At 44.7% G+C, this 11,598-nt stretch overlaps 1 protein-coding gene across 1 annotated transcript in view; it reads right to left on the reverse strand.

Moving 5' to 3' along the window:
- Wdfy1 (WD repeat and FYVE domain containing 1) overlaps positions 1 to 11,283 on the reverse strand; it is a 45,908-nt gene extending 34,625 nt beyond the window's left edge. Inside the window, exon 1 of the mRNA XM_090354908.1 lies at positions 11,096 to 11,283. Within this exon, the coding sequence (XP_090211034.1) occupies positions 11,096 to 11,232 (137 nt within the window). The 5' untranslated portion in view covers positions 11,233 to 11,283. The remainder of the gene's footprint in view (positions 1 to 11,095) is intronic.
- Positions 11,284 to 11,598: the final 315 nt, after the last annotated feature.

Genomic DNA, 11,598 nt, shown 5'->3' on the forward strand with positions numbered 1-11,598 from the left:
TTTTTTGGTGAACAGTATTGAGTGCAACAGCAATGTTGTCTATTCCATGTAGTTTCACATTATGGATGCTCAGCAGTACTGTATAAGCACTACAATATAGGTAAACTGAGCCATTTGAGAATACTTAACTCCATGTATTCTGAGCATTCAAGGTCTTCCAAAGTGGAGGCTTCCTGGGAACCATATATCTGCAGGGAGCACAGGTCTACTATTGCTTCCTTTAGAGGACAGAATGGACCCAGACTAAGACCCAATTAGCAAGACAGGAAATTGGCAAGATGGACATGCTCTCTTTAGTTTTACGTATCTGTCCATCACATCCAGATTGATAGAGGTTATCCGTACATGGGAATGAATTATGGTGGCAATCAGACACTTTATTCTAACAATCAGTATTACAACTAGACTGCTCTTCCACCCTCTTTTTCCTAGACCCTTTTTCCTTCCTTAGACTGTTAAAATTGTCCATTTCCAAGTTTAAAGGAAACTAATTTAGCTGGGGGCCAGTATCTCACATCTATGATTCAATCAGGAAGCTAAGGCCTTCTGAATCAAAATTTAAGGACAGTCCAGGCAGAAAAGTCAATAAAACTCCATCTCCAATTAGACAGCACAATGCTGGACTAGAGGCATGACTCAAGTGATAGAACATCAGCCAATGAGCAAAACCGTAAGGCTGTTGTTCAAGACCCACCCAGTAACTGGCAAGTATATAAGTGTGTGCACATGCATACACATGCTCGCACACACACACATACACACAGCACATCAATTTAAAGTTTAACCACAGGGGCCGGGAGTTTGGCCTAGTGGTAGAGTGCTTGCCTAGCATGCACAAAGACCTGGGTTCAATTCCTTGGTACCATATACATAGAAAAAAGCCAGAAGTGGTGCTGAGGCTCAAGTGGTAGAGTGCTAGCCTGGAGAAAGTCCAAGGACAGTGCTCAGGCTCTGAGCCCGAGCCCAGGACTAGAAAAACAAAACAAAACAAAAAAATAAAGCTTAACCACACACTAGCACTCACAAGAATATATATACATATACATGTGTGTATATATATATATATATTTATATATCTCCAAGTTGCCTAATTGCTACAAAGTGTATGCTAATTTCTAAAGATCAGAGTATTTCTAATTGGTTAACAAGGTTTATAAAACTGGGCTTGAAGCTGCACAATCCATTTTTTAAAAATAAAAAAAAAAATCCAAACTAAAATAACCAACTAGTATATATTTGTATTCATAAATTAAAAGCAGCACACAAATACAGATTAGTAACACATTCGCTAACACAAATTACTAAACTCAGGAGGCTCATGCCTGTAATCCTAGCCACTCAGTAAGCTGAGATCTGAGGATCAAGGTTCAAAGCCAGCCTAGGCACAAAAGGACCTGAGACTCTTATCTCTAATTAATCTCTAGAAAATAGGAAGTGGAGCTTGGCTAGAGGGTAGGGTGGTAGCCTTGAGCTGTAGAGCTCAGGGACAGTGCCCAGGCCCAGAGGTAGGGCGGTAGCCTAGAGGTGAAGAGCTCAAGGACAGCGCCCAGGCTGAGTTCACGCCCCACAACCCACCAAAAAAATTTTTACTAAACTCTACAATGATATTAATAAACCATCTAGCTACAAAAGCATTGGTATCAGATAGCTTCAATTTTACATAAACTACAAATTCTGCCAGTTGAATATCTAAGCTGCTCTTTCCCTGAAAATAAAGCAGCTTAATGCTTCATTTAATATTTTGACAACTTTACTCCCACATACCTAAACTCATTCCATGTTTTTCCTGCCACTTGTCCTATTCATTTTTCTGTGTTTTTTTCTTTTGTGATGATATACGCATGCTAGACAAATGCTCTTCCACTGAGCTATATCCCCAGTTCTGTTCCATACCCATTTTCCTACTGATTGGATCTTCATTAATATTTTGTGCTAGTCTGAAAACTTCATAAATCCACACCCTTATAAACACATCTTTCTTTTCTAAGTTCCATTTTCTAGTCGTTTTTTTTTTTTTAGAACAATAGTCTGATGTTTTTCCAAAAGGCACTTGAAAAGGAAATTGTGTCATTGTGCAGCAAATGGCTTCCAAACTTTACAATCTACTCTCTCCAATGGAGGCTCCCTCAATGTCCTCAGCCCATCCAGCAATTGTCTATCTCCACATAAGGTAATAGTAACCCATATAGTAAGAGCTCAGTGCCCTGAGTTCAAGCCGCAGTACAGACAGACAGACAGACAGACAGACAGACAGACACAGACACAGACACACAGACACACACACACACACAAAGTCTTTACTCTGGCTCACCCTGGCTCCCCACAATCTTTTCCGCTGGGTACTCCTGGGGCAAGGCAGGTTAAATCAAACATAAGGAAGATGAGAAGGAAAGAGAAAAACATCCAGACAGATGACTTCATTTAAATCTTCTGTGAAAACATGTGTTCTGGGCCCACTGTCACCACCAAGTGAGCTGCTCTGAGTATAGGACTTGTGCAGCACACGGCATGGTAGGAAGTGAGGAACAGCAACTAGTTCCAAAAACCACTTCACAGTGAAGTGGCAAAACATGTCATTAAATGAGTATATATGTGTTCATGAAATCCTAACTGCTTTCAGAAATAGTTAAGAATATGTCTAGAAACCTGTACCATCTACTACTATATTACAATGTGCTTCCTATAAGGAAATGGCAGATAAAGCTAACCACAGAGGGGAAAGGGCTGAGTCTCCATCAACCAGCCAGTTACTGGGCATGGAGGAGTGCTAGGTGAATGACAGTCTCTTGTGCACACACAGGCCACGGGGGAAGATGAGTAAATCCAAAGCACCTGTGACTAATACCTCCTGTGAGCCGAAGGAAGCTCAGAAAGACTGAAGATGAAGGATTACTAAGTGGAAACTGAAGAGGGGCCTAGAGAGTATATCAGGGGTAGAATCTGGGAGAAAGGAAGAAGGCCCCCTCCCACTCCTGCCCCACCCCCCACCGCTCCCAGCCCCCTGCCCCTGCCCAAGGAGTCCAGGTAAGGAAATGTACCAGATGTTAACAAGACAAAGCAAATATCAGCCTCCCTGGACACAAAAGAACCAAGAAGTGGAAATGAAGCTAGGTAAGAATGAGTTAGAGGATTCTCCAAGTCCCTTTAAAGACATGAAATAGAGTTAATGAAAGGTCAAGAGCAGAGAGAAGACATCATAAAAGCCATGTTGAAGAACCAGCAGGACACACCTGAACTCAGTGAAGCCACGTAAAGGCTGCTTAAAGTGACCAAACAGAAAGACTGGGTCAAAGACCGCCCCCCTCCCAAAACAACCAGAAAATGGGTACATCCAGGGGGGATGAGGTCAGGGAGAGAGGGAAGAGGAATGAAGGGAGGGCAGGGAGGAGAATGCTGTCAAAAATTCACTGTACATACACAAAAACTCAGTAAAGGAAAGGGTGGGTAGAAGGGGGATGAGAATGCTGAAGGGGTGACACTAACCAAGATGTGCTGCATTCAGGAACTGCTTATATGACACACAAGTACTTAAAGATAACTTTTAAAATAAATAAACATGTTTTTAAAAAACGAATGTGCAAAAATGATGAGCTAGAGCTAGGAAGATAGACATAGGAAGGTAAGTAGGACAGCGTGAATGCATCAGATTCAACACTGCTGACTTTACTGCTTGCAAGGCTGGCCAATGTGAAGTACCCTAGACTTTTAGATGGTTTTCATCATTCCCTAAGTGAAAGAGTGGTTCACTATGCCTAATGTTTGCACAAAATATATGGGTTATGTTTAACATTGGCTTTATTTCCAGAAGTCTGAACATTTGATACAATGCAAGGAAAAAGGTACTTGTATGATCAGCCCTAACAAAAACTTGGCACACTGGGGATCTGAGGCACTTCCCTGATAACCAACATTGCACGCGTGCTGCTCCGGGGGAGGAACTAGCACAGCCTGTGTGACTCTGCACAAAGTAGACTCTTACAGCTTGTACCCCATTTCTGCACATCTTCACCTCATTGAATTTTGTGCTCTTGGACAGTAATAAATCACAACTCTGAGTATATGAGAGTATACGAGTCCTTCAGTGAATCAGTGAATTCGGTCTTGGGGATCTCTAACACAGCAGGAAATTAACATAACTGACATGATTTGTAAGAGACCAAATAAGGAAATAAAAGGCTTGACTCAAACACATGGCATTCTTTATCAGACAAGAAGTGATACTGGAACCATACATACAGAAAAAGCAGAAATATTTTTAGCATTGAATGACAGATATCAAGGTAATTACAAAAACACAATGAGAATAAGAAAAACCCAGTTTAAGAGAGAGCAAGGGAAGGAGAGACATTGTTCAAAAAGAACTGTATTCTTTACATAACTGTAACCCCTCTGTACATCACCATTGTAACAATAAAACATTAAAAAATAATAACAGCTAACACTTTATGCTAAGCACTGGTCTATGGTATTTTTTTTTTTTTTTTACTTTTTTGTTGGTCATGGGACTTGAATTTTGGGCTTGGGTGCTGTCCCTAAGCTCTTCAGCTCAAGGCTACCACCCTACCCCTGGTCCTGGGCACTCACTGTCCCTGAGCTCTTCAGCTCAAGGCTACCACCCTACCCTCGAGCCAAGCTCCACTTCCCATTTTCTAGAGGTTAACTGGAGATAAGAGTCTCAGGTCCTTTTGTACCCAGGATGACTTTGAACCTTGATCCTCAGATCTCAGCCTCCTGAGTAGCTAGGATTACAGGTATCAGCCACCAATGCTGGCTGGACTACATGTACTTTGAGTTCAAGTTTATCCTGTAAGTTTATATATTGCTTGAGATGTTTGGTGTTGTTCTATGTACCTTAAATCCATTTTAATACTTCAACAACTCCACAGAAAACCCTAGGAGGCAGGCACTAGCACTATCCTCACTTTGCAGATGAAAAGTCTCTGATGTGAATATGTGAAGTAGCTTGCTCAGGTCATATGGCTGGTATTCAAACTCAAGACATCCTGGCCCAGGACTTTGTATTTTTAACTATGCTATAAAAAGATTGTAACAATGAAGAATTAATATAGTACCAAAGGAATAAATGCATTTCTTGCCAGGCTTCCTGCCTTCCCACCTCTTCAGTTTTATTTTCTAATACAAACAAAAGAATCTAGATTTAAGCACTGCCTGGCTACTAAAATGAAGCACTTAACACTCTGATTTTCTGTATAAACTAACAACTTTCCTCTTTAGCATAACATTTAAAAATCAAGTTGTTTACTTACGATTCTCCCAATGAGCAATTAATAAGTATGCAAATTTTCCCCCAAAGCATGTCTATAAAAACTATTAAAATATTTGGTAAAAATTTTTAAAAGATGTCATGGAAGTATTTTTTTTGTAATTTTTATTAGCCTATATACAACATCATGAAACATTTGAGAACACATGAGTCCTGTCTTTGTTAGATTTGGACCAAAGAAAATTGAGACTGCTATGGCAAGGAATCTTGACCTACCGACTCCTATCAAAGCAGACTCACTTTCAAACTCTGATTTCCCAAAATAAAGACAGCAGAGCGGCAGTGGCTGCCTGTAATCCTAGCTACTCAGGAGGCTGAGATCTGAGGATCAAGGTTCAGCCATGGCCCAGGCACAAAAGGACCTGACACTCTAATCTCCACTAGAAAACAGTAAATGGGGCTTGACTCCAGGGTAGGGTAGTAGCCTAGAGCTCAAGAGCTCAAGGACAACGCCCAGGCCCAGTGGTAGGGCAGTAGACTTGAGCTGAAGAGCTCAGGGAAATGACCCACCAAACAACAACAAAGAAAAGACAGCAAGTTTCTAGTCTTCATCTATAATATAGATTTTTAGCTTTGAAATATTATTCAACCAGATGAATGAAAAAGTTTGCACATTTCCAGCCATTAAGTCCAAACAGCCAACCATCTGCCTAGGGAATTTTGTTCCTCCTTTCTCACACACTTCACTTGTTCTGAAAGCAGAGTTGCATTTTCTGTTTCCCCTGTATCTGGATGATATTCTCTAGTTCCAGTTCTTAAGCTTTCTACTCAAGGTAGTTGGATGGCTTTTGTTTTTGTTTTAATTTCCTGAATATAAAGACATTACTATTTTACTGATTCAACAATGACTAAAAAAAAGAAAAACCCAAACACTGAATTTATCTTTTTATACTGTACTCAAATTCCAAAGCTCAAATACTTAGTTCCAAACTTTAAGCAGCTTAACTATAGTTAGAAATAAATATTAGTTTCATTTTAGTAGAAGACTCAAGTTTAAATAAAAGGCTTTACGTTATTTATTACTTCAACAACAACAACAACAAAGGAATTTGTAAAGGAGTTACATCATTCTGGAAGCTGTTCACAACACACTAACTCATGAAAGTTCCCATCCAGACCTCTAAGTTCAATGCCCCAACCACTAATTACTTGTCTTGGTATGATGGAATTGAGACTTCATCTACAGTGGCTTCATAATCTGTGAAGGGTTGTTATTTAACTCTTGTCATTAATGGTCTGGGTATACTGGGAAATAAGGCAGTGTCAAGGTTTAGATATTAAATGTTCCAGGTTTGGTCTCCATTTTTAGAGGCGGGGCCTAGTTGAGAAATTAAGTCTTAAGGGGTAAGCCCTTTGGGGGCCCTTCCTCTCTCTCTTTCTTTATGCTTCCTGGCCATCATGAGATGAGCAATCTCCTCCACACACTCCAGATCCCCATGTGCTGCCAAAGGCAACCAAGCCAAAAGACCATGGACTGAAACCTCTGCAACAAGGTGGCAATATCAGTCTTTCTCCCTGTAAGTCACTGTCTCAGGAATTTTGTTATATGGCCCAAAGCTGACTAGTGCTGTCGGTATGTGTGAATGACTCAAGGCAAATACATCATAGAAGATGGAAAAAAAATGTAAAAAGGTAAGCTGTATTTTAGGTCCAACTGTGTGTGTGATGTATATATATACACATACATATATTATATGTGTATTATGCTATAACATACAATATGATGTATATAATATAGAATTACCTGCATACATATAATGTATACATTATACTATATATACATAATGTATTGTATATGTGTATATACATACATTACACATAATGTATACATTATATGTATATACCTACATCACACACACATACACACACACACACACACACACGTGCGTGTTTGCAAATTTTACTTTTAAGTTGTATACAATTTTGGAAGGTAACGGCCCCCTCCTTATGGAAGAATATGAACACTGATGCAGTAACGCACACAATGTACAGTACTGGCAGAGCAATGGACTTCAAAGCGCTAGCTCTTGTGATTTCTAAAGTGCAAATTCCAATCATGTCATCTGGCTGTGTTGAACTCCTTGCTAGTTCTTCACTGACTACAAAATAAAGTCCAAATTCTTTAAAAAGTCACACAAAAAGACCCTTTCAAAATGGATGCTGGCCTTTTCAGCTCTTAGCTTTTTTTTGCCCTGGTCACCCTGGCTCTGAACAAGAAGAAACAGCTACAGTCTGGGGTGTTTTACTATCTTCTGTCCTGTCCTTTCTCTCTTCCCAGAATGCCCATTTTCATTCCTCCCCATATAAGATACTCTTTTCTCTAGCAGTTCAATTCCAAGGATCTCTTGATAGAGGCTAGATTTGAACTGTGGTCCCAGCCTATGGAGGCTCCTTTTCTTTTTCTGTGTTTGGCCAGTATCCTGGGAGCTATGTCTTCACCAGACTGGCCAGCCCTTGGAAAGAGTGATTTGAGCATCTATCTTTCTATCCCAATACTTTGTAAGTGTTCATCAAATTTTTGGATGAAAACTTGAGGTGCATGCTCTAGTTTCTCAAGACAGAGGCCATCCAAAACAAAGAACCAGAAGTTCCATGTGGGTTTCAATCTTTTCATAGTCCCACATATTAAGACATTATATGTCTAATATGTAAATGAACAAATAAATGAGTAGATGACAATTATGGTACATATTATGACAATTCAGAAAAAAAACATCATGACCAACAACTGCAGCAAAACCATTACCAGGTGCTCTTAGCTCACCTGTAAGCCTACCTGATCAAGAGACTGAGATCTGAGGACTACAGTCTGAAGCCAGCCTGGGCAAGATGATATATCCAATTACCCAGCAAAAAGCCAAGAGTAGAGGTGTTGCTCAAGTGGTAGAATACCATCCTTGAGAGAAAAAGCACAAGGCCCTGAGTTCAAGCCCGTTTCAACACACACACACACACACACACACACACACACACACACACACACAGAAACGCACACCCCAGAAGGCCAGTGGCTCACACTTATATCCCTACCTACCCAAGAAGCTGAGATCTGAGGATCCCAGTTTGAAGACAACCTCAGCAGGAAAGTCTGTGAGACGCATCTCCAAGCTGTGGCTTAAGTGGTACAGCACTAGCCTTGAGCACAGAAACAGTGACAATCCACAGGCCCTGAGTTCAAGCTCTAGACCAGCACAGCTAAATTCTTCCAGTCATCTAAAATATGGCACCTACTAAAAGTCTCTCCTCCCTTCATGAAAGTTCCCTGACATAGAAATTAGAAACAAAGTTGCCAGTTCAGGGTCATGTACCAGTACAATGATTTGCCAGTGTAAAGATGAGCTGATCCAAGCTCCCAAGACCATTTCAGTCCCAGAGCAGCTTAGTAATCACTTCCCATAAAACATTTATCAGCACTCCTCCTGTTCAGTAATCTCAAATATTCAGCAATTTACCCAACAAGCATGAGTCATGAATAAAATATTTTTACTGAATCAAGACTGCTGTTTATAGTGTTATCTGTCTCTAGATCCCTGTCATGCAAATAAAATAACATTCTGCACTTTAGTTAATTTCCCATTTCTCAATACCATCCATCCTCCCCTCCCTACTCCTTCCTGCTTCTCATATCCAGGTTCTCCCAGTCACCTACTCTGAAGTCAGCTACATGTCAACTGCAGAGACAGGCACTGCCTGCTCACAATAATCTTGCTACCTAGTTGGACTCACTCAAAAGCAAAATATATCTGCCAGGTTTTCTCTTCCCATTCGGGACAGGTCCTCAGTGTTGCTTTCTTTAACAGGCATAATAACAAAAGCCTAGACTCTGTTCAACTTTGAGACAACAAACAGAACCTGGCTTCCTCCACAAAACCTTCCTACTTTGAGGGCTCTAAGACCAGTCATTGTACCAAGAAAAAATAGTTTCAGTCAACAAACATTAGTCATTTCCTTTATATTCCTACCAGAAAACCACTCAAGTTTTATGGCTTCAAATTTTTAAAGGCAAGTTTCCATCAAAACAAGTTATATTACTCCAATCTGTTATTCTGCCCTTGAAGACCACTGCAGGAGAGACCTGAGTGTATTTTTTACCTCCTTAAGTGTCTCTGTGACTCAGAGGAACTCATTTCATCTCTTAAGACTCAGTTTCCTCTAGGAAATTAAACAATTGGACTAAATTCATGTTCGCCAAAGTGTGGTCCAAGGCAGGATGTACAAGAGAGCTTTGTATGTACACTGTATAACACAAACACAGCTTGGTTTGTTCTTTATGGGTAAATGATGCTTAAGTGTTCTGAATGATGGTAAAATGTCTTTTTAGCTGAAGATGTGGCTAGGAGGAACAAGTACCAAGTTCAAGGCCTTGAGTTCAAAGCACAATGCCAGAAAAAAGGAGGGGGGAACTCATTTTAAAGTACATACACCTGGCCTTTCTAAAAAAAGAAACTGATGGGGGGGAGGAGGATGCGGGGAAGGAAACGTGCTAATGGTTCAAGTCTGTAATTCTAGCTACTCACAAGGCTGAGATCTGAGGATCACGGTTCAAAGCCAGCCAGGGCAGAAAAAAAATCTAATCTCCAATTAACTGGCAAAAAAAAAAAAAAAAAAAAACCTACAGTGGTAAAGCTCTAGCCTTGAACGTTCAGGAAAAGGCTAAGGGGCAGTTCTGAGGCCCTCAATTCAAGCCCCAATTCCTATATTTTAGCAGAAGAGGGGAGGGGAGAGCAAGGAAAGGAGGAAGAGGGGCGAGGGGAAAGGGAACGAAAGAGGAAGGGAGGAGAGAATAGTTCAGGAGTCCTGGCGGTGAAGAAAAGAACTGATGTTTGACAGCAGGCTGGTGTAGCACAGAGGGCTACCCACCAAAGCCAGCGAGGAGCAAGAGTCTTCCACGGTAATCAGCCCCCCATTCTGGGGGCTACCCTGAGCAGGTGACCCGGGACCGCCCCTGGAGGGCCCACAAACTCCCCACGAAGGGAGGAGAGGGAGTGCGGTGGGCCCTGGGGCTGGGTGAGGGCCCAGGGATGTGGAGCAGAGGGGCGTGTGGGGGTGGACCGGGATCCCGGGCTGCAGGGGCGTTGGGGGGTTACCGGTGGGAAGGCCACGCCCGCGAGGACCGAGCTGGAAGGGCGTGGCGGGGGCTCCCGAGTGCGGGCCGCCCGGGGGACCCGGTGGAGGGCACGGGGCTGCAGACCTGGGTTGACCAGGTGCCCCGCCGGAGAAGTACGACCCGGGGGGGGGGGCGGGGAGCCGCGGGGGGCCCGGGGCTGTCGACGGAGGCCGCCTCTGGGGGACCCCGAGTCCTGGGGACCCCGCGCCCTGAGGAGACCCAGAATCCTGCGTCCTGGGGACCCCCGTCCTGAGGGGACCCCCGTCATGGGGAGACCCCGAGCCCTGAGGGAACCCAGAATCCTGAGAGGACCCCGCGTCCTGGGGACCCCCGTCCCGAGGGGACCCCCGTCCTGAGGGGACCCCGAGTCCTGAGGGACCCAGAATCCTGAGAGGACCCCGCGTCCTGGGGACCCCGCGTCCTGGGGACCCCCGTCCTGAGGGGACCCCCGTCATGGGGAGACCCCGAGTCCTAAGGGGACCCAGAATCCTGAGAGGACCCCGTGTCCTGGGGACCCCCGTCCTGGGGGCCCCGGGTCCTGAGGGGACCCCGCACGGGGAGGTCGAGGCCGCGGACGCCAGCGCCGCCCCCTCCCTCCCCTTCCCTCCCCCTCCCTCCCTCCCTCACACACGCTCGCCGCCGCCGCCGCCGCGCGCGGGCCCCCAGCCCCCGCCGCGCGTTCCCCCCGCGCCCACCGGCCCTACCGGTCCTCGCTGGCCGTGATCACCCCGTCCTCCTTGGGGATGAGCAGCGCGGCCGTGACGGCGTCCTGGTGGCCCTCGATCTTGCTCAGCAGCACCGGACGGCTGCTCTGCGGCCTGGAGTGGATCTCCGCCGCCATGTTCGCGCGGCCGCGGCTTCCCCCGCCGGCCGCCCATCAGCTGACGGCGGGCGGGCGGGCGGGCGGGAGGGCGGGCGGGCGCGCGCAGGTTGCCCTGGGCAACCAGGCGGCGTCAGCGACGCGCCGCCGTAAGCTCGCGAGCGCGGCCGCGGCAGGGCCGTATATCCTGTAGAAGCCGCGCAGGAGACATTGGGTGGCCCTGAGAGTGAGGCAAGACAGGAAGGCTCAGAAGGCAAGGTGTGGACTGAGCGGCTGCAGAGGACGAACACTTGTCCCTGTTCGTCCCAGGGGCTCCTTTCCCATGGCCTGGCAGGACCACTTCAAAGTGACCTTCTGTGTGGCCAGCTGCAGCCACATGGCAGAGGT

The sequence above is a fragment of the Megascapheus bottae genome, chromosome 21 (genome assembly GCF_031878675.1).
Source record: "Megascapheus bottae isolate mThoBot1 chromosome 21, mThoBot2.hap1, whole genome shotgun sequence".
NCBI lineage: Eukaryota > Metazoa > Chordata > Mammalia > Rodentia > Geomyidae > Megascapheus > Megascapheus bottae.